General features: G+C 39.2%; 1 protein-coding gene across 1 annotated transcript; it reads right to left on the reverse strand.

Annotated features, from left to right (window-relative positions):
* Window positions 1-1,278: 1,278 nt before the first annotated feature.
* On the reverse strand, window positions 1,279-2,123 carry K441DRAFT_727976 (uncharacterized protein; the record flags this gene model as incomplete). Its single annotated transcript, XM_067654167.1, has 1 exon — window positions 1,279-2,123. A coding segment is annotated over one exon (481 nt), but the record flags the coding sequence as incomplete, so codon positions are not given.
* Between the last annotated feature and the right edge of the window lie 22,741 nt (window positions 2,124-24,864).

The following is a 24,864-nucleotide window of genomic DNA, read 5'->3' on the forward strand; positions in this document are numbered from 1 at the left end:
AGCGTGGCGAGGAGCCTTAAGCTCCTCGCCCTTCCTCATTCCAATTAACAACAAGCTTTACAACTAACATTCACTGTGTCTACTCGAGTAGCATTGGTGAGTTACCCTGTGACACCAACAATAAGATAAGATAAGATATTTAATTACGCTATTATAGCTCCTATTAAGGTCTATATAGTAGGCCTATATAGGTATATATATAAGAGGGAAACTATATAGCTATCTAAAGCTAGATAAAACCTCTATTTAAAAGTATAATAAGGTAAATTTAATACTTAAAATTTATATTTATTAGCTAAGTAGTTATATATTTTTAATTAAACGCTATTATACTATATAGAGGCTCTATATATAAAAGCCCTATAATCGCGAAGCTCTATATACGGAGACTCTATATAAAGCTCTACACAAAGCTCTATACAAAGCTCTATATAAAGCTCTGCACGAAGCTCTATACGAAGCTCTATATAAAGCTCTATATAAATAAAGCTCTATATACGGAGGCTCTGCATAAAGCTCTACACGAAGCTCTGCACGAAGCTCTGCACGAAGCTCTATACAAAGCTCTACACGAAGCTCTACATACGGAGGCTCCGCGGGAAGCTCTGCGGAGGCTCTGCATAAAGCTCTGCACGAAGCCCTGCACGAAGCTCTACACGAAGATCTACACAAAGCTTTATATAGAGTCTCTATAGTAGAGCCGTCATACGCAGAACCGTTGTACGCAGAACTGTCGTACGCAAAGCCGTCCTGCAGAGCCTCCGTAAGCAGAGCTTCGTGCAAAGCCGTCGTGCAGAGCCTCCGTAAGCAGAGCTTCGTGCAAAGCTTTATGCAGAGCTTCGTGCAGAGCCCCATACAGAGCTTCGTGCAGAGCTTCGTGCAGAGCCCCGCGCAGAGCTTCGTGCAGAGCCCCGCGCAGAGCTTCGTGCAGAGCCTCTGTAGAGCTTCGCGCAGAGCCTTCGTGCACAGAGCTTTGCGCAGAGCTTTATGCAGGCAAGAAATTAAAATACTATTATAAAAACTGCCAATATATGCCAATAATTTATATAATCTTTCTTTTTAGAATAAGTATACTTTTATTATAATAATTTGGTCTAAACTATTGCCAATATTTAATATTGGCGCTGCAAATATTGGCAAATGCCGATATTTTATTGGCTGAATATTCGCTTATTGAAACCCACGCTGGGGGTGTGTAACCGACTACCGACACTGTGCTAAGACACGAGATTACCGTCTTGGAAGGCTCCAAGACAGCGTCAACGCCACCCTATATATTGATTGCAGATCAATATTGCTTACAGATCACTATTCCCATTTCAGTTACCTATTACCCCATCATGTCTTATTACCTCTACCTTCTTCGTGTATATATAGAGACTTTAGAGCTACATTCACAATCAAGTCATTCATTCAATTCTTCGCACTGCAAAGCTTACAGGAGGGCTCTTATAGAGTTAGGTTCTACTACTAAGAATTATCCTATAAGGCGCCAGCGAACTACTCCACCTAAAAATAATACGAAGAACGCCTTCCTGCCTCGCGGCTAGAACAGTTAAGATACCCCTAAAATGGCTTAATGACGGAAGATAATTAGGGTAATACAACGGGAGCACCGCATTCTTAATTGGTGGGGTAAAGCTTACTCGCCTACTCCTCCGCTATATACCATAGATAAAGCTCCATGCGGTAGAAGAGGCACTCCAGATGGCCTAAATGCGTCTTTGCTAGAACTGGCTCCTATGCCTACTCTACCGCCAATACCTACTCTACCTCCAATACCTACTCTACCTCCAATACCTACTCTACCTCCAATACCTACTCTACCTCCAATACCTACTCTACCACTAATACCACCTTCCTTGCGGCAAGCTCCCTCACGGCAAGCTCCCTTACGGCAAGCTCCCTTACGGCAAGCTCCCTTACGGCAAGCTCCCTTACGGCAAGCTCCCTTACGGCAAGCTCCCTTACGGCAAGCTCCCTTACGGCAAGCTCCCTTACGGCAAGGCTCCCTTACGGCAAGCTCCCTTACGGCAAGCTCCCTTACGGCAAGCTCCCTTACGGCAAGCTCCCTTACGGCAAGCTCCCTCACGGCAAGCTCCCTCACGGCAAGCTCCCTCGCGGCAAGCTCCGACTACAGCTACACCACTACCTGTTTCGGCTGTTGATTGGGAGCGAATTAAGAAGTTTAGGAGTATACTACAGGCTAAATGTATAGAGACGTGCAGTCGTTGCAAGGAGCGGTGGTTTTAAATGGGCCTAGCTACAGTGCTAATATAGGTATATACAAAGTCTGCATTAAGGACGCCGATAGCCTTAAAGATCTAACCCTTTCTCCCCTGTTTGGTAAAAGCAACGGGCTTAATTTAGGGCCTATTCCTAGCTTCCTACCTATACTTACCGCGGTAGAGAAGCTTCTAATTGCGCGCGTATACGTTTATCTACAAGTTGTGCGTATACGCGGCTAGTAATATTACTATACTAGCCACGTCTACTGCTTTAGTTAGAACACACTAAAGACTTAAAGGCAGCTACTATGGCTACCTACTAAACTTAATATACTAGTTATAAGGCCTACGGTAGTAGAGGGTAGTAAATACCTAAGTTAGCGGTTTACTAAGCGGTATATTATAAGGCGCTCTACTATAGTATAGTAGCTTTACTTTCTAAAGGTTAATTATCCTAATTATTGCGATATTAAAATATATAGCACTTAGCTTACTAGCTTACCTAAAAATAGCTCTATATTAGATTAGCTACCTTATATTAATAAGTTAAAGTCTAATTTTAGTAGCCTAATAGCTTACCCTACTGCTCTTATATAACGTCCTTCTATTATTAATCCTTTACCTATTAAGCTTAGTAGTAATATACTAGATAGCAAATTTAATAACAATATACTAGATACTTTAGTTCCTAATTTAGTACCTAACCTTAATAAATTAGAACTTTTAGGTTATAAGGTTTAATATTAATAAGACCTATAAACGGGCCTAGAGGTTCCTACTATATGGTAAACATATCTCTCTAAGCAATTAGCTAGTTTTATTATACGCGACGCCTTTTTTACTCTGTTTCCTTATAGTAAAGCCGACTTAAACATACTACGAAGCTATATAGTTACCCTGGCTGCGTATACTAAGCATATACTTAAGTATTAGGACGGTTAGTTTGGCCGCTACCCCTTATTTTACTACTATATGTTTAATCGAATTATAAGAGAGCAAGCCCTTAATGCTACCCGCTTCCTTTATAGCCGATTAAATAAAAATAGTCTATCTTTAGATAAGCTTAGTAATTTTATAAATAGTAGTAGGGGTAGTTAGGTTCTAAATAAGATTATATAGTATATATAGAAGCTTAAAGGTACTAGGCCCTACTAGAAGTAGAAAAGAAATAAGCTTATAGCTTATATTAAAAATATTAAAAGCACGTCTCTATTCTTTATACTTAGCGCAGCTAATCTATATTAGTATAATCTATACTTTTATATACTTCTATTTAACAAATATAAGGCTACTAATAAGGCTTAACGCTACTAAATTGCTTCTTAAAATCTTAATAATAATCCGTATATTGCTACTTACTAGCTATATTACTGCTTTAATCTATTTAGAAAGCACATACTTATAGGTCTATTTAATAGCACTAACTTTTAGTCCTAATATAAGTAATAAGTGCGAGGTAGTAGCTATATATATAACTTTTTATAGAGTTTAATAGCCCTAAGGCCAGATCCGTTAACTAGTAAATTAAGGGCGGCTTTTACTAAGTACTAGGCTGCTTTTATATCCGTAATAAATCCTAATCTTTAATATTCTTCTGTTCTTAGCTATAAGGAACAGCTTAATACTAGTAAGCTTCTTACCGCCTACCTTAATTGATTTTAACGGCACTATAATTACACTAAATTTTACTGCTTAAGATTAAAGAAAGGCCCTACTAGAGTAAAGGAGTGCCGCTTTTACTTTCTACGCTCTCTCCGTAATAAGGCCGTTGTATTAAAGGATTAAAATCTATATTACTAGACGTTTTATCTATAGTGTAATAATAAGCTTCTTAATAGCTATAATACAGCTATAATACTAGCGTAGATAGCAAATATTAATATATTGCCTGCTATAAGTATATTAGTGTATAATTACAGCACCTGTCGTACTAACCGCGTGCTTACGCGCTCGGTACGCCGAGTACGCGTTTACGCGTTTGGTGCACCAACCACCCGCTTACGCGTCTAGTGCACTTCTAAAGCACTAACTAATCAGGGGGGAGGCGCATCAGTATATAGACTACGTAGTCTGCTTCATACAATCGACAGTCACCACCGTCTAAATGAGCATACGATACTATACGTATTTCGTGCCCCTAGACACGACTTACTTGTACCATTAAATTGGTACAAACACTGATCAGTGAGCGCGCACAGATCAGCAATCACTCGACACCTCCCCCCGAGCGATACTCGACAGCGACCACCCGTTTATATCCTAGTACGACCTGCTAAAAGGTCGGAAGTTGGGGATTACGGACCTATCACCAACTCTATATACTTATTTAAGTCTTAGTACGGTTTACTGGAAGTATAATAGACGCGAATACAGACCTATACAGGAACCCCCTACCCTCGAACCTCGAACCCCTATCCTTACTACACCTCCCCTAGACCCCTTACAGAGACCCCTTACCCTTCTACGAACCGCTACGGACCCGTTAATTACCTTTACGGACCGTTATAAGCCCTTATAGAAACCCCCTACCCTCCTACAAACCCTTACGGACCCATCATCCGCCTTTACGGACCACTATAAGACCCTTCTACCCGCTACGTACAATACTACATAGTATAGCAGATATTAGCAAGCAAGTCAGCGAAGGTCAAAAGAAGTGAAGTTAAGGAGTCGACCTTACGTCTACGAATGACGTTAACGACTACATTTAATTCAAACTCCTTAAATACGGATACTTTAAGCCTACGAACGATGACATGTGGGAGCAATATAAGGAAGACTTTGCGGACTTTACGGAAGCTACTTTTAAGGCCTACAGCCTTATGACCATCCGTAACCTACAAACCCTCCTCCGTAACTACGGCGTATGGGTTAAAAAAGACAAACACGTTACTGTTGCACGGTCTTTATATAATGTAATACATAAGGAGGACCAAACGGAATAGACTAAGGAAGAAATCCTAGACCAGTTTAATACTACTAAGGAACTCTTTACTTCTTCCAAACTTAATATAATCGCTAGCCTTATACCTAACCCACTTAACCAAATTCGTCCTACAGACCCAAACGCCTTTAGAATTGATCTTACGGGCCAGAGCACACCTAGTACCCAAGTTACGGACCGCAATACCCCTATAAACCAAAATACGGACTAAAACACTTCCGCTGCTTAAGCCACAGATCCGCAAACTACATATCCGCAAGCTACAGATCCGCAAGCCACATATCCGCAAGCTACAGATCCGCAAGCTATATATCCGCAAGCTACAGATCCGCAAGCTATAAACCCGCAACCTACCTAAGTAAAGACCTATAGCAAGGAACTAGCCAACCTGGCTAAGCTCTATACCGACGAATCTAAGTACAGCGGTGAAAATAACAACTTTAACTTTAAACTGACCATTTTTACGGACCTCTGTTAGAAGGCTGATATTCCTAAATAAGAGTTTAGCCAAGCCTACTCTACCATACTGCGCGGCCTAGCACTTGACCACTACTACACCAACCTCAAGAGCAACCCCCTTGGTGTCCCCTTTAATAAGCTATGCGAAGCTACCCGCAACTACTTTAAAAGACCAGAATATAGGCGTGATATCCTTACCCAATGGAATGCGACCAAGCTACGGACCGTAATCAACAAGAACACCGAAAAATCGACTATAGAGTGTCTGCAAATCCTTATTAAAGACCTCCGGCACCTACAGCACGGCCTTAACGCCAAGCTTCAAATAAACAACTTCCTGCACAATAAACTTATTACGGCTTGCCAGGAAGTAGAGCCCTGCAAATACGCCTATTACAAGCCTACAGACACCTTAGCTGGCCTTATTAATGACCTACGCTCCTCTATTATAACGTATAAAGTCTCAAACCCACCAAGCAGCACTTAAGCCTTCGCTACGGATATTTAATATCCGCAAACAGACTCAGAAGCCTATTTTACGGACCGCCGCTATCGCCAGCAGTACCCATACCGACCAAACCCCACCCGTAACCCCCGCAGCAACCCCCATACAAAAGCATATCCACGCAGACGAACTAGCCAAAAGTGCTTCGTGTGCGGCAAGGAAGGATGTTGGTCTACAAGGCATACCCAGGAAGAACGTAACAAGTCTAGGAAGAGACTTAATAACCGGATCAACCAGTTCATTTTGGAATACGAAGGAGAGGAAGCAGAGGAGCCCCCTGACAAGTCAATAGAAGCCCTTATAATTGACTTTAACTCAGACGCTTAGGAATAGGAGACCTTAGAGACATTCCTAACTACTTTTAGACCTTTTACGGACAGTCAAGCCTTTAATACTATGACCGTATTAGCCGACCGCTTCTTTATACACTTAATTACACCCAAAAACTGGCCCGTAAGTATACCTGTTGAACCCGTTACGGATATTACGGACCGCGAACAGGACCTATTTGCATATATTACTACAGAACGCTATACCCCCAAAGAATTCTATAGCGTTATGATCGATACAGGTGCCTCTAAGAAGTCTATTATAGGTTACGGACAATACCTTGCATATAAGACTACCGTAAATAATAATACGGACATTAATACTATGCAAGCTAGGGCCGTAAACGTCCAATTTGGCATTAGTTTAACCGCATTAATTGGATTAGTCGCAGTTAAGACCCTAATTGGCCTAGTTAACTTCCACATAGTAAAAGCGGACACCCCTTTCTTACTTTGCCTTGCGGATATGGACAGGTTATAGGTTTACTACAACAATATTACGGACACCTTAATCGGCCCCGCAACTGCCCTAGGAAGCAAGCATGTTACCCTACCAATTACACGACGATTTAGACACCCGTTCCTTATATAGGGAGAGACTTTACGGACCTACATTCAGGAATCTTTTAACTATAACCCGTACTACCTTACCAGTACGGAGATCCACCGTCTACACCACCGTTTCGGCTACCCATTAGCCGAAAAGCTATATAGAGTCCTTGAACGCTCTAGACACGACAACGTCAACAGGAAGGCAGTTAATTACCTAACCAAATACTACTCCTTTTGCCAGAAATACGGACGTTCCCTAGGCCAATTTAAGTTCACCCTTCATAAGGACCTTAACTTCAACCACTTAGTGTACGTAGACATTATATACATCAACGGCAGCCCAGTATTACATATAATTAACGAGGTAACCCACTACCAAGCCGCCCGTTGGTTGCAAAATATATCCGCAAAACATACTTGGGACATTTTACGGACCTGTTGGATTAACACATATCTTAGACCCCCTAAGTATATCACCCACGACGCTAGTAGGAACTTTATTAGTAAGGAATTCCAACAGTACGCTACGGCCATAGCTATTTTAACAAAAGCCGTTCTAGTTAAGGCGCACTGGTCCGTTGGACTTATTAAGCGAGCTCACCTAGCTTTACGGAGAGCTTACCAGATTATTACAAACGAGTGTAAGAATATCTAAAAAGAACTGGCTTTATAGATGGCCGTAAAAGCCGTTAATGATACCGCTGGCCCTAACGGACTGGTACCTACCCTCTTAATCTACGGAGCCTACCCAAGGATAAGCAAACTGGACCCTCCTACCCCGTCCATTACGGATTGAGCAGCTATAATACAAAAGGCAATGGCCGAAATAGTTAAATTACGGGCCAAACAAACTGTTAATAACGCTCTACACTACCGCAACGGACCTAATACAACCCCAGTACATAACCTCCCGCTTAACTCTGAAGTCCTCATATGGCGGGAAAGCGGCAATTAGACTAGACCTTACCGTCTACTAGCCATAGAAGACGAGACCTGCTATATATAGCTCCCTAGCGGACCGATAAGCTTTAGAAGCACGTCCGTAAAACCCTATTTTTGGTCTAAAAACACCCATAATGTTGAGCCAGACGAACTAGAAGCAACCGCCGAACCAGACAAACCAGAAACGACTACCGAATCAAACAAACTAGAGGCACCCTTACCTACCCCAGAGGTCCCCCAGAAACCCACTAAACCTACTAAACCTGCCGTAAAGCGTGGCCGAGGACGCCCCCGTAAGAATCCCGTAATGGAGAACCATCTAACCTCCGCAGGCACATCCGCAAAGCAATCTCCGCCTACAGATATATTAGTTCTAGTACAGGAAACCCCTTTTACGGACTCACGGCGTAAAGAGATCAACGGACTACTTAAAAAGGGTGTCTTTGCGATTATAACAAAGAGAGACGTTCCGCAAGGCGTCCGTATATTCAACTCACGCTTCATTAACAAGATTAAGCACCCTAGTACTAACAAAGCCTTTAAGAAATTAAGGCTCGTTATACAAGCTTATAACAACCAGGGAAAGGACCTAGTCCTTACGCAATCGCCTACAATTCAACGGGTCAGTTAACGGATTATACTCGCACTTACGCCTAGACTACAGCAAACCAAATCCGTAGCCCTTTACTTACGGGACATCTCACAAGCCTACGTGTAGTCTAATACCTACCTAAGCAGGGATATCTTTATACGACCACCCTATAAGCTCAACCTACAACTAGGAACAATTTTACGGGTCATAAAACCTCTTTATGGAGTACCAGAAGCCGGAAACCATTGGTTTAAGATATACCACCAGCACCACGTTAGTAAACTCAAAATGGAACAATCGACCTATAACCCCTACCTCCTATACAGCCCATTAAACGGCCTTAGTATTATTAAACTCTAAACAGACAATACCCTCTTCTTAGCAGACCGGACATTTGCGGACGCTAAAGAGACTAAACTGTAAGAAGCTAAGTTCCTAGTAAAGCCATAAGAGCAGTTAACTAAGCAGACTCCAATTAAGTTCAACAGAGGCTTAATTACACAAAAGGGCAACTTAATCCAGCTAACCCAGGAACGCCAAGCTTAAAACCTAAAGCTTGTTACAGCAAAGCCTACGGACCTTACCAGTTCCCGCGGAAAGACCCATAAGACCGTAAATACAAAGGACCAATACGCTACACAGCGTGCAAGAGGCGCCTACATTGCCACAGTCTGCCAACCCGAATCTGCCTACGACTTGTCCTTTACGGCCCAGGCAGTAGATCCGCAAGAAGAAAATATCAAGCAGCTTAATAAGCGCATTCAGTGGCAAATTAACAATGCAGCAAGGGGACTTACTTTCGTACCACTAGACCTAAGTTCCCTTAGCTTACTGGCATTTACGGACGCCTCCTTTGCTAATAACAAAGACCTGTCATTACAAATCGGCTTTGTAATTGTACTTATGGACCGCAATCAGGACGTAAATATACTGCACTGGTCTTCAATTAAGTGCAAACGAGTAACCCGTAGTATACTAGCTTCTAAACTATATGCACTAGCTCATGGATTTAATATAGCAGCCGCAATTAAATCAACGGTCCAGAAGATTCTACAACTGGAGCAGTTACCCCTGGTTTTATGCACCAATTCAAAGTCCCTTTACGACTGCCTAGTTAAACTAGGTACGACACAAGAGAAGAGGCTCATAGTCGACCTAATGTGCTTACGTCAGGCCTACGAACGACGTAAGATTACGGAGGTCAAATGGATCAGCAGCGGAGACAACCCAGCAGACGCCATGACTAAGGCAAAGCCGTGTTAAGCTCTTAAAACCCTAATTAACACAAACAAGCTTAACCTAAAGGTTATAGAATGGGTAGAGCGAGACTAACGGAGCATTTACGGTTCAGCCACGGCCCGTCGGAAGGCCGTACGGTGCATTCACGGCCCGTTAAAAGGCCGTATAGTTTATTTTACGGACCGTAAGCAGGACTTACGGCCAGCTTGGAGCACCATTTGGAAGGCAACCCAGAAGGCACCTCAGGAGGGATTTCCTATGTATTTTCTTATGTGTTTTATAGTTCTATTAAGACAATTACGGAGGCTATACATAAGTGGTTTCATTTTCCAAGTACCGCCAGTGTATAATTATAGCACCTGTCGTACCAACTGCGTGCTTACGCGCTCGGTACGCCGAGTACGCGTTTACGCGTTTGGTGCACCAACCACCCGCTTACGCGTCTAGTGCACTTCTAAAGCACTGACTAATCAGGGGGGAGGCGCATCAGTATATAGACTACGTAGTCTGCTTCATACAATCGACAGTCACCACCGTCTAAATGAGCATACGATACTATACGTATTTCGTGCCCCTAGACACGACTCACTTGTACCATTAAATTGGTACAAACAATTAGTAATAGTTAACTATATAGGCAAATATTACAGTAAGGAGGAGAAGAAGTTAACTTCCTACTAGGAGTTACTCTAATTAGTATAACCGCACGCTAATAGTCTTTATGCCTTTAGTTTGGTAGTAGCTAAGTTTATAAATAAGCTTATTACTAAATGCGATTAGTTAGCGTAGGAGGTATACTATCTACTTCTTAATATTCCCCTTTCTAAAGGCTTAAGAAATATAGTAACTTTAAACTACTGCTAGGAGGATAATTAAAGCGCTATATATAAGCTTAAGGATAGGCAACTAAGAGGGTACGGATTATCTAACTATAAGAAATATAAGCGCCGCCTAGATAGGGTAGAGGATATTACTTTCCTTAATTTTCTACTCTATTTTAATTACTCTACTTATAAGCGTTAACTAAAAGTAAGGCTTAAGTTATATTTTATTTTCCATAATATAAAGGCGGTTCTTCCTATATATAGTATTCTAAGTTCTACTATATAAAGCTTATTCTTTATTATCTATAAAGGGAGTATAAGGAAGTAGCTACTTATATTAATAGATTTAGGGCCCCTAATTATATGGCTTCCTATTAAGCTTATATTAACTCTTATTAGCACCTACCTAACTACTTCTACAATTAAAAACTAAAGGAAGGTTATAAAACTACTAATAATATTAATAAGTTTAAGGGCGATTTTGTAGATAACTTAGAGCTATACTAGTCTTTTAAGGCCCTATATGCCCGCGTTTAAAATACTAACGGAGTTAAAATTAAGGATTCTAACAGGCTTAGTAATAGGGAGCTTAATTATAACTACGACTAGAGTACGTATTAGGGTACGTGCTTATAGCTTAATAAGTAGACTTATTAGTAAGAAGTATAGCTATAGCCTCTACCGTAGAGCCGCCTATCCTAGATAGTAACTCCGTCCTCCTTATAACTAGGCTAGCGTTATATCTATAATATTATAGTTAATTATTATTCATTCATTGCTTAACGTCTAATACGGATCCTATGCGGCCTACGCAGACTACTCCGTACACAAGGGAAACTTGTAAATTTACAGGAAGAAAAACCCCTGATATATTAGGGGAGGAAAAACCCTATAAGCCACCTCAGTAGGATAAAAAACCCTGATTTGCCATATCCGTCCGTAGCAGCGGCCCTACAGGCCTACAGCTACGTCCTATCCTCCTTAGATGTTCAAACTCCTTAGGAACCACTGCTTCCTTCCTTAGCTTATCCAAGCTAGGGTTTACTACGCCCTAGCTAGGCCTTGCCAATTAATTGCTATATGCTTTATGTTCCATATCTTAACCATCCCCTATATGCTATCTCCTGTAGACCATTGCTATATACGCCTTGCCTCCCCCCCCCCCCTAGAGCCATTAAAGGCGTAAGGGGGATTTATCTATTAACCACTATAATACCAAGCGCGCGGGATATTGTGTATTTTAGGTATCTTTTATACCTAGGCCCCAGCTAGGCCCTTTCTAAGGGTCACCACTCCGTTAAAAGGAGATAGGGAAAACCGTAGGTCGCAATCCAGGCTGCTAAATACTTAGTAGATGATAGCGAGTGACCGCATGCTCCGCGGGCGATCGCCCTGGGGGTTAGAAGGGGCCGTATATTTGCTTATTCATTCGTTCGCGTCCATTCGTTCGTCGATATGAGGTCGTCAATGCTTTCAATTGGGGGTCAGGGGGATGTTATCGAATGCCGTGCATCCATATTGGATCGTACAGGTGCCCTAGGTAGGAGAACAGCGTAGTAGCCGTTTTGTAGAGGGCCAACAGTAGTGGTTTTCGAGATCTCACCATTTGAAAAATTTTCACCACCGCCCACAACGCACAACCACCACCAGGTCCTGCCCGCACGCTATGCGACGTCTCTGCGTTGGCTCTAAGTCTGAACTTCGAAGACTTAGGTTCGTAGCCGTCACCACGTACAGGTGCAGAGTCCGTTTTCGACGGCCTATAGTTAATTACTATAGGCAGATCTAAGTGAGCCTTAGCCCCTCCCTACTACGGATTAATGTTAATAGAGAGGCAGGAACTAGCAAATAATATTTTATTACTATTCTCTCTACTACGCTCTATGTAAGCTTTATAGTGTATAGGAATTAAATAAGTAACTTAATTATAAATCTATAGAAATTAAGTGATATAAATATATAAAGGTAGGCCCCTAAACTCCAAGGCCTATAACTTATTTTAACTATATCCAAGATATATAAGGGTAGTACTAACGCTAGTGAAATAGGGTCTGGTAGTTGGTTACACACACCCCTAGATTTAACGGTGTAGTTAAAGCTGTAGAAGACAAATAAAGGTAAAAACTGTACCAAAAAATAGGAAATTTAGATACAGTTAAGTGGAAAAGAGAAGGGTAATGGTAAGGCTTAATTCAATTCGCTAATGGGCCGATATCGATGCTCTGGTGACGTTATAGACGTCATATTTAGTAACGTTGCGGTCGTCGCAACTGGTGCCAATGTAGGCTGGACAGGAATTGCTTCAATTATATCTAAGATATCGTCTTAAAGTCCTTATAGTGTTTAACGCTAGTAAATCTGGAGGTACTATTCTACTAGGAGTTAGTAACTATTCAGCATCCTTTATAGGAAGCTCTACTAAATCATTTAATTTAGGTGATACCATTTTAATGGAGTTGGTAACTGTTTAGCATCCCTTATAGGAGGCTCTTCTAAATATTTTAATTTAGGGGATACCGTTTTAATCTGCATTTAAGGCAGTCATTTAATAGAGATACCGTTCTGCTAGGAGTCGGTAGCTATTTAGCATCCTTTGTAGGAGGCTCTACTGAATTAATTAATTTAGGTGTGGTAATACGATCTGCATTTAAAGCAGTTAATCAATCCATACTCGCGGTAGATCTTTTTAATCTATAGTCGAGGTAGATGTTTAGATCTATATTTAAGGTAGTTATTTAAGCTGTAGCCATATAAGCTGTAATCGAGGTAGATCTGGAAGTAGTTACTTAGTAACTCTGGTGACATTAAGACGTCAAATTTAGTGCCAATTTAGGCTTAAATGGTGCCAATTGTAGGCGGATCTGGTGTTATAGAAGCTAGGGCTTTAAAATTAAAATTAATTATTCCTGTGTTCTTCCAGTTCTTCTCTTGTCTTTTTAGATTTAACTAACTAATGCGCTTCGAATCGAGCTTTTGTTCGCTTGCTATATGTTCGAACAATTGCCGTCTAGTAGAGGTCGTCTGCAGCGGATGGCAGCGACTGGTTGAGGTGTTGGTTGCCTATAGCGTGATGGCTATAGACTGGTTTTGATAGAGCGTCTGCAGCGTGATGGCTGCGACTGGTTATAGCGGAAGGCGTCTACAGCGTGATAGCTGCGACTGGTTGTAAAGGAAGGCGTCTACAGCGTGATAGCTGCGACTGGTTGTAAAGGAAGGCGTCTACAGCGTGATAGCTGCGATTGATTGTAGCGTTGGTGTCTACAGCGTAATAGCTGCGACTGGTTGTAACAGAAGGCGTCTACAGCGTAATGGCTGCCACTGATTGTAGTGTTGGTGTAGTATTGGTGCCTTCCTAGAAGGCCTTGATTTGATTTGGCGACAGGCCTATATTAAGGCTCTGGTTTGGTTTGATCCGATGTTCAATGTTCGGTCCAGTTGAATTAATCTAGTGTTCGCTGGCTGGTCGTTCGAACGGTTGTCTAGTTTTGGCGCAGGGTTGTAAACGATCAAACTGATTGCAATCAGATAAGATTATCGATTGGATTGTGATTGGATTGTCGGTTCGCAATCCGATTGTAATCCGATTCCAAATATCAGATTAGCGGCTTAGCATTCCCACATTAATAATTATAAGCTAAAGCTCTCCTTTTATATTGTATGAAAAAATGAGCTCTAAAGCAGATTTATCCCAGATTACGAATACTCTTTAATTAATTGAGCTTTCTTCTTAGAATAAGGGGAAATATTAAAGCCCAATCCTTTTATATACCCGAGAACTATACGAATATAAGCTAGCGCAAGATAAAAATGGAAAAAAAATCTATTACTGCAAGTCCATAGACTGTAAGTATAGTATAATAGTTACTATAAATTTCCAGAGGCATCTTAAACGAAATCACTTAATTAATATTAGCCTCTTAAGAATAAGTCGTATAAAGACTGAAGCAAACGCTATACTTAAGGATCTTTAAGGGTAGGCTGGATCTAAAAGTAATCTATTAGAGTTTGAATCTGTTATTCTAAGGTCCTCTCTTAATCGCGAAGTCATTAATTAAGCCCTTATTAATTTAATTATTGTATAAAACCTTCCATTTAATACGGTTAAATAGCCAGAATTCTATACTTTCTATTAGGCTTTAAATTAAGAGTCCCAGAGCTTTATTACAGCAGCTTATGGAGATATTGGCCAGAAGATTAAACAGTTATTTAATTCTTAAAAGGATGTCGTACAAAAAAAACTTTAGCGATTTCAAATATTTATCTCTCTATTGATGTCTAGACCTCTCTAAATAACTACTCTCTCCTTACTATTTACTCCCATTTTATTAATACTTAAGAGTAAAGAGCGTGGGCTCTTCTTACTTTATGGCCAATTGTAAACTATAATAGAGAAGAATAATAGAATACCCTTCTTTTAGTGCTACTGGATTACGGTATCGTACAAAAGATTAGGGCTATTATTAGTGACAATTCTTTAATAAATAATACGCTGTGTTATATAATATCCGATTTCCTACTAGAGAATAAAGATATTTAATAGGATCCTATCTACCAACGAATTTGATGCTAAGGATATGTTATTAACCTTACGGTTAATACTTTCCTCTTTAGTGCTACTTAGGAGGGAGAGATTAAGGCATATAAAAGGCTCTCTAAAAAGGGGAGTATAAAGCTAGAGATGATATATAATAAGGCCGCGTAAGAGAATAAAAGGGATATATTCCGCGTAATAGGGGCGCTTGGGCAGTTATATAACATTATTATCTACTTCCGCTCCTTAAGTAATTGTATAAAGTAGTTTAAGTTAATTGTTGGATAAAGGATTCCTTTTAATAATTATATAAGATGGAATAGCTGGTGGCAAATACTAGAGACTGCAATTTAGTATAAGTCTGGAGTTAACTAGTATATAAAGGCCAATATGGATATACTTTATAAAGACTTTCTTAACCCAGCTAACTGGTCCCTCCTTCATACGATTAAGAACTTCCTTAGGCCTTTCCACAGCGCAACTATGAAACTTTAAGGGCACAGCTTAAGCCTTAGCAAAGTTCTCTTTATAATGGACGTCCTTATTAAACATATAGAGATATAACAGGTATTAGTAGGTATTAGATTAAACTAAGACCTAAAGCATTGTATTAAACGAGCTTAGAAAAAGTTTAACGAATACTATACTAAAACAGATAGCTCTCCTCTCTACAATATAGCACTAATTCTTTAGCCTTAGCGTTGTATGAAATATATTAAAGAGATATAGAAAAAGGAGTGGCAGAAACCTGTGCTTTAAAAGTTAAAGTAGTTCTAGGAGCAATTCCAAGATTTATATCCCCTTCGTACTATATCGTATAAGAGGCCTTTACAATACTAGATAAAGGAAAAGGAGCTAGATAAGTTTAATCTTATTACAAACAACCTTAAAGAAAGGATCGTTTAACCGTAAAGCCTTAATAAGTACGAGGATTACTGCTCTAAAGCTCCGTACAAAATATAGGGCCTAGCTCTTTATTAGTGGACTTAGGAGCCGCAAAGAAAACAATAGCTAAGGCTTTTAATTCTTGCTATGAATATCCTCTCTATTTTAGCTATAAGCGATAATCTAGAGAGAGTTTTCTTAGGCGGCTATTGTATAATGAGCTAGGAAAGAATAAAGATGGGAATAGACAGCCTTAAGAGAATAAAATGTTTAAAAAACTAGTATAGAAGTGGGATTTTAAGCGGGGTTATTTAGAGTCTAGTTTACCTTTATTTCTTTATACGGTAAGGGTTCTAGGGGTAGAAATATCTCTTTAATAGGATTAATTATACGGGGTACCAAGGAATCTGCTATCACGTGCTGTGATTATTAATTAGATTGTGATCGTTAATCAGAATCTCGAAATCACAATAATCCGATTGTGGCTGATTGTGGCTGATTGTTTACAACCCTGTTTTGGCGACGGTCCTCTGGCTGCCGTCGGTCTGGTGCCTTCCTTATGTCTACCCAGTATCCTTATCTCTCACCATCAGTATATCCAAGCTAGCTTATGCATCTGGCTTTTACTGGCTTCGTGCTCTGGCGTCTTACACTGGCTCCGTGCCCTGGCATCTCGCTCTGGCTCCGTGCTCTAAATCGCGCTAGCTGGGCTCTCCCTTGGACGCCATATGAGGTCGTTACGCTATAGTGGATAGGTCGACTCTGTCGAATGGTTGTGTATCTGGGTTAAAGAGGTTGGGCTCGTACGGTCGGGTTCGTACGGTCAGGTTCGGTTCGGTTCAATCAATGTTCAATACAATCAATATTCGATCGTCCGTCTGTTTAGTAAATAAAGGTAATTACGAGTACAACAGCGGTACCTGGAAGAAGCTCTAAATACTTATAAAGGTAGTAGAAGTAGTGACTTCTTAAACAAGGTAGTAGATTAATTGCTTAGTAAGCGCTGAATGTACAGATTAGATGCAGTACAGCAGGCAGGCCGGGCTTATAACTGTAAGCTTTACAGTGTATGGGAATTAAACGAGCAACTTAATTGTAAATCTATAGAAATCAAGTGATATAAATATATAAAGGTAGACCCCTAAACTCCAAGGTCTATAACTTATTTTAACTATATCCAAGACATATAAGGGTAGTGCTAACGCTAGTAAAACAGGGTCTAGTAGTCGGTTACACTCTATAATATAATAAGGGCTAATAGTAAGCTAATGCTATTAGCTTAAGCGGCCCCTACTAGGGTAGCTGCCTTTAATATTAACGGCAGAACTATATATAATCTATTAAGGTTACTAGTAAATTGCCTGTTTAAGGAATTGCCTACTATTAGTCTTACGCCTCTATAATAAGCTTTTAAGGATATTTACTATCTTATCCTTAATGAGAAATCTATAATTAGGTAAGTATATCTAGCCTAGATTAATCGCCGCCTTTATTAAATCTACCCTATATATAACAATAAGGGCTTCATGAAATCGGCCTCTGCACCTCCACGCGGTGGAGCCCGGGAACCTGGCAGTACTATCGATGTTCCGTTAGGATCGTGTCAATAGACTACCAGAGCAAACGCAGAGACGTCCGTACGGCTACGCACCGCTGGCGCTGCGACGGGTGATCGCGAAGAAAGAAGTTTCTGTTGGGAGGGTGAGCCCTAACAAGGCTTCAGGAACATAACTAACTCGTCTTCACATACGGTCGACCTGCTCGAATCACGGCATCTAAATTGGCGTCCTCCTTCTATATAGCATGGCACGCTATGCTGTACGACCCTATATAGTATATACGTACGCCTTGCAGGCTAAAGCCCGCGATAAGCCTCTTTATCTACCCACCTTCCAAAAGCCTCTCGTCTATTGCCTTTTAAGGCCTCTTATCTACCCGCCTTTATTATCACCTAATAGCTTAAACCTGCCGCACGCGGCATATATCCTCCTTTATGTTACAAAGGACCTAGGTTAGGGCCCTAGGAGAAGACACCTAGCACTAATTACTATCCCGTTATTTTGGTTTTAAAAAAAAAGGTTATATAGGACTAGATATAAATGTATTATATGGGAGGGTAGTAGATTATACTAGAAGGTATAATAATAAGATTGGATTATGCTGTAAGTAAGGAAGCTGTAAGTAGTATATATGTATGCATATAGGGCGGAGTAGGGGAAGGGCAGGTATATAATTCCACATAGGTAATAATAGATAGGGAAAGTGGTTTAAAAGGCAGACAGGGTAAGATAGGCATTTAAGACACCTTCCTTAGGGGTCTCTGAGCAGTAACCTGATGGTGTTTTTTCCCCCCGTTAATGTAGTACGAATGCTATCTAGAAGTATTACCTCTTACGTTTCCCTTAGGGGTTTTTGTTCACCTAAAAAATGGGGTTTTCTCAGTATATATATTGAGTTTTTACCATAGGAATTAGTCTATGTGGACCCATTAGGGGGACCGGGTCGGACGGTAAATTGAATTTATTATTATATAACAATAACTACTTTAGAGGCTTAAACATCTTACTAGTAAGCGATTTCTATTAGCTTCCCCCTATAAATTAAGCGGCCTTATACAGCAATCTACCTACTAGGCCGTTAAAGCTTACTAGCTATAGAAAAGAAGCCTATAAGGTAATTAACTAAACTACTATTCTAGATTAAGTTATGCGGTAGGGCGGTAATAATGCTAAAAGCTTTATATTTAGGACCGCCCTTATAAAGCTACGTAGTAATTCTATAAGTACTTTAACCTAAAACCTTTTTTTAACTAGGTATAAGCAGGGCCTATCTACTAATAAGGTTGCGGGCTTTAATAATATAATTCGGCTATATAGCATACGCGTTACTATAAGTAAGTATAACACTACTTAGCTTTACAACCTTTTATAGCTAGTAGTAGCTATTAAGTTAGTTAACACTGGTATAGGTGTACGGAAAGTTACTCCTAATTAGTGTAATATTATAGAGAGTCTAGTCCTATATATTAGCCTAAAAGTAATACTAATATAGAATATCTAGGTTAAACTAGGCTTAGTAAATAGTACTACTAGTATAGTTAAAGATATTATATAGAAGGGACACGTGGATATTAAAAAGGACCAGCCTTAGTTACTACTAATTATAGTAAATAGGTACAACGGACCTGCTCTATTTACTCGGCAGGATAGTAAGAAAGTTATTTCTATATTTTCTATACTTTATAAGTAGGAAGGTATAAAAAGCTCTTACTTATAGCGTTAATTTCCAATTACTTTAGCTTTTACTCTTACTATATATAAAAGCTAGGGCCTAATACTTAACCAAGTAGTTCTAAATATTAAGGAAAAGAATAAGACAGCTAGGCTAACCTATATAGCAATCTTATAAGTTAAGAAGCTTTTAGGGCTTATATTTAAATATAGATTTAATATAGAACAATTTTTAGTTATCTATAAGTAAGACTAAAGAGGTATAATAAAAAGATTTTATACGGAGGTAGTAGCAACTACTTATAAACGACTTTTCCTAAATAGGAAATTATATACTGGCTTAGAGGTAAGCGGAGAATATAGCATTTATCTTAGTTTTCTAATTTTTAAATAGCTTAACCGCGAAATCTAATTCTCTAAATTTTAACCCCTCTATCCGTCCTACCTTCTTACTACTTTTAGAGCTATTAAATATACATATCATAGTATATAAAGAGAATTAGCAGTCTTACTAGATTAATATTATTGCTATCTATAGCGTTAATCGATTTTTAGAAATTTTCAATTTTTTTAAAGGGCGGAAATGTCGCTTATATAAGGAGTTATATAACCTCTAAAAATATATAAACAATTATAACGATTCCTAACTAAGAACCCTCTTTTTAGCCTTATAGCCTTATTTAGTCACCCTAGCGGCTATATAAGACGCTATATATATATTTAGTAAAGCCCTCTATAAGTAGGCTTAGCTATACCTCTAATATTAATAAGATCGGTAAGGGTGTTAGGTAAAACCTAAGTAGATAGTTATATAGCCGCAAGGTACGGGCGACCCTGGGGCAACCTAGGGGTAACTCGCCGTAAGGTACGTGCTCTGCATATACCTAGGGAAAACCCTTCCTACCTTATACACAGACTCCTCCTTTTCCCTTAAGGATTTGTCTCTGTCTATACAATATACCTATTGTTTTATTATTAGACTCCCTATCTATATTCTTACCTTATATTTAAATCCTTACTAATCCCCTTAGGAGGATAGCCGGTTTAATTTTTCTATAATGCCTCCGAAAAGAAAACCGACGCTTATACTTAACGGTAATACGCTAGCGATACAACTACAGAATGCTTTAGGATCTAGTGCAGACGAAACCGCTAGAAGTATACTAGTAGCATTTAAGCCATTTTCTAAATCCTAAAATAATTAGACATCTATAAACGCTAAAGACTAGTTTAATTTATATACCTAGGCTTAATAGGAGCTTAGTAAGGTTACTAGCGTCCTACCTAATACTGCTAATATAAAGGAGCTAGATAAGCTGGCTAAGAAAATAGCCAACTTATAGAGCATTATTAATTTAATAAAGCCTTCCCGTTACCTCTTTAGTAAAGAGTATAAGTTACGTAGCGAACGCATACGCTAATTAAATCTCAATGCCCTAGTCAAGAAGTTACTACCCAATATTAGCGGTACTACTTAACAGTATTTTAACTAGTAGATTGCCGCAGTTAAGAACTAATTTAAGGTTAATAACGCTAACTATAACTATAAGCGACGCACGCGCTAGGCCATTAAAGGTTTTATGGAAGAGAAGATAATTACCTAATTAGTTTATTGCCAGTTAGGCACTAAGGATAAGGGTTCTTTACTATAGGACGAATTTAAGACTATAGTCTAAGACTAGATTAGGAACCCTATAGTAAAACGCTTTAATAATACTATAGTATACTGTACGGCTGTTATAAAGGAGAACTAGAGGTTTAACGTCTTCCTAGCCCGTATACGTAGCTTAGAGGACCTCTTCTTATATACCCCTTTTGTCAATCCTAAACAATAGGTAAACTTTTGGTTCTTATATCTCCCAGCCTACCTATAAGTAGAGCTCTTCCGCCAGAACTTCGCCTAATAGGTAAGAACCGCTAAAGACCTCTTTAATAAAATCCGCTGTGTAGAGTAATTACTTAATACTATAAAGCTCGCGGAAGATCGCGTAAGTAATAGCGGCAAATTATTGTATATAAAGCGCGGTCGCAGCATAGGCTTTATAGAGTTAGGCTTAGGGAATAGAACCTAAAAAGGGCAACGCTTTTCTAAGTAAACTTCTAGGGAAACTACCTAAAAGCTAGATGGCTTAGGGGACCCCCTAGACGCTAGTACTATATAGGCAAGTTAAAGGACCATAGGCGGCCACTATAAGGAACACTAGAAGTAGGCTAATAAAGAGAAGTTAGCTTAGGCTTCGGAAAACCTAAAGCCCTAGTAGTATATCTCTCTTAACTGTAACTAGGGCCTAATATAGAGGGAGAAAAGAAACGTATTGTGGTATATATTGCGATAGATACGCCCTAGGGCAAAGTCCGCCTATATACTTTATATAATAATAGGTACTAAATTAACCTTATTAATTAAGAGGTCGTCTATAGGTTTAACCTACCTATATACTACGCGCTACGTTTACGTAAACCTATTATATATTTCCTTAATAGTAACTAGATAACAATCTGGGATACTTATAATCTAACGGTTACTATTAGCGACTCCTAGGGTACCTCGTATACTATTAGCCCGCAGACCTTTTAGGGCGGCTTATTTAATAGTTACGATATAGTTCTTAGATGGGATTAGCTCGCGGAAGCAGATCTATTAATTAGCTTCTATTTTAGACAGTTTATCTAGAGTACTTTGGACCCTAAACGCCTCTAAATAGTCACCCTTAACGCTCTCTTAGCAGATATTAAGGCTGGTGAAATAGTCTATTTGCTATAGCTAGAAGACTTCTTTTTTACGCCAGTTATAAATATAATAAAGGACCTATTATTACTGGCAGCGAGTACCCATGCAGACCCTCCAGATATAAAGACACCGGTTGTAAATACAGTAGAGGACCTGCCGTTACTAGCAGCGAGTACCCGTAGAGACCCTCTAGTGCCGGCGTAGATTATTTATACGTAAGGGGGAGGTGATTGAAACCCTAAAACTATTAAGTATACTGCAGTAGAGCTATATGCACTCTCTATACGAATATACCTGTAAAACGTATATTAGCCGCACCCTTCTCTCCACTAGCTTCTAGAAGTACACTACTATATAATAGTCGCTTTAACCTCCGTAGCCCCTAGCCTGCTAGAGGTATATAAGGAGGAAATTAATGTCTTCTCTAATAAGCTAGTAAGCATACTACTATAAAACTCTAAGTACGACTATACGATCGACTTAAAAAAAGGCAAGACGCTACCATAAATACCCCTCTATAACCTCTTATAGAAAAAATTGCAGATCTTATAAAAGTACCTAGACAGTGCTCTTAAAAGGGGCTAGATTAGGCCTAGTAAGTTGCCTACTAGAGCGCCTATCCTCTTCGTGCTAAAAGTAGATAGTATAATACGGCTATACGTTAATTACAGACGCCTAAATAAGATTATAATTAAAAATTGGTACCCCCTACCGCTAGTTAGCAAACTCTTTAATAGGCTTAGCTATGTAAAGATATATATAAAGCTAGATCTTTATAATGCGTACTATAAGATTTATATTAAAAAGGGAGATAAATAAAAGACTATATTTAAGATACGCTACGGTTACTTTAAGTACTTAGTAATGCCCTTTAGTCTTACTAACACCCCAATAACTTTTTAAAGCTATATTTATAAAGCTCTAGGAACTCTAGTAGATACCATCTATATAGTTTACCTAGATAATATTCTTATTTACTTAAATAATAAGGATAAGCACGTTAAGCACGTTAAGCAGGTACTGCAACAGCTCCGCGCTTAGGGCCTATACGCTAAACTATTAAAATATATCTTTTATACTAAGAACGTTAAGTTCCTAGGCTTTATTATTACCCCTAGGGGTATTATAATAGACCCTGACCGCGTAAAAGCTATTAAGGAATGGCCTAAGCCTAAGTCCTATAGAGACATTTAAGTCTTCTTTAGCTTTGCTAACTTCTATAGGCGATTTATCTAGAACTACTTGGATACCGTATACCCCCTATATATATATCTTACATAGGCATATCGCGACCTAACGTTAGATAGGGAGAAGAAGAAGAAGCGCAAGTCAAAAGGGCCTACTAAATAGTATTAACCCTAGTCCTAGCCCAACGATATATAGTAGGCGTTCCGCAAGCTACGCGCTGCATTTATATAGGCTCCTTTACTTCGCCACTTTAACCTTAATCTACCCCTAATGGTAATTACTGACGCTTCTAACTATGCCTATAGCGGTATACTTCTATAGCCTTTAGGGTAGGGAGATTAACTCCACTAGTACCTAATCGCTTATTATAGTCAGAAGCTTACTAGCCTAGAAGTATAGTATAATATATATAATAAAAAACTACTCGCTATAGTGCAATACTTTAAGATATAGCGCTATTACCTTAAATACGCCGCGCATATAACGCGCGTGCTCTATAATTATAAAAATCTTAGGTACTTTATAACTACTAAAAGCTTATTTACTTGCTAGGCCTAGTACGCTAAAGAACTAGCTAAGTTTAATTTTAAGATTAAATATAAGCTAGGTAAGATAAATTCTACTAATATACTATCCTAGCGCCTAGATTATACTAAAGGCTTTAAAAATGGCAGTAAGAGGATAATCCTTAATGCTATGCTGCCTATATTATAGTAAAAGTTGTAGGTTATAGGCCTTGTGGGCGGCCCTAGTGCTATTATACTAAACTAGTAAGTAGTATGCGTGTAGTATATAAGCAACCCTTACGAACTTAGCGCCGGCGGACTAAAGCGTCCTACTATTCTCTCTAAGACCACTTTAATTAACCTAATAGCGCTTAACCCTAGAGAAAACCCCTTAGCCTAGGCTATAGTCCCCTATAATAACCTAGTAAGTTACCTACATATTATACGTTACTTTACTAGCACTAACTTTACATAAAGTCTTATGCCATAGCAAGAGGTAGTAGTAGCTGCCTTAGCCGAAATGGCGTTTATAAAACACCCCCCTAAGTCACTAGTTAATTTTATTTATAGAGTATAAAAAAGAGACGCCTTTATACGCTCTATATATAATTAATTAACCTAAGAATAAGTTCCTACTAGTAATAAGGACTACACCCTTAATAATTAAGGACTCCTAAGGCAAAATAATAAGGTCTAGGTGCTAAATTATATACTATTATAATAGGAGATCCTTAAGCGAAATTATAACGATCCTATAGGCGGCCACTATGGTTTTAACTATACCTTTAAGGTAATTATATGAAAGTATACTTAGAACGGCCTTACTTAGGACCTCCGTAAATACCTAGATAATTATAATACCTACTAATACTTTAAATCGCGCAGCTATAAACCCTATAGTGAGCTATAGCCTCTCTAAGCCCCCACCCGAGCCTAGTGGTATTATTTACTTAACTTTATTACGGATTTCCTAAAGTCTAAGACTCCTAATAGCGTAGAGTATAACTCTATCCTTATCCTTATAGACCGTTTCATAAAGCTAGTACGCTACTATTTAGTATATAAGATAATTAATACTACGTAACTTATAGAACTCTTATTTAGAGTCTTTATATAAATAGGGCCTCTAAATAATATTGTCTTTAATAGGGGTAGTGTATTTATAAGCGAGTATTAAAG

This window comes from Cenococcum geophilum, assembly GCF_001692895.1.
Source record: "Cenococcum geophilum 1.58 unplaced genomic scaffold K441scaffold_35, whole genome shotgun sequence".
Classification (NCBI taxonomy): Eukaryota; Fungi; Ascomycota; class Dothideomycetes; order Gloniales; family Gloniaceae; genus Cenococcum; species Cenococcum geophilum.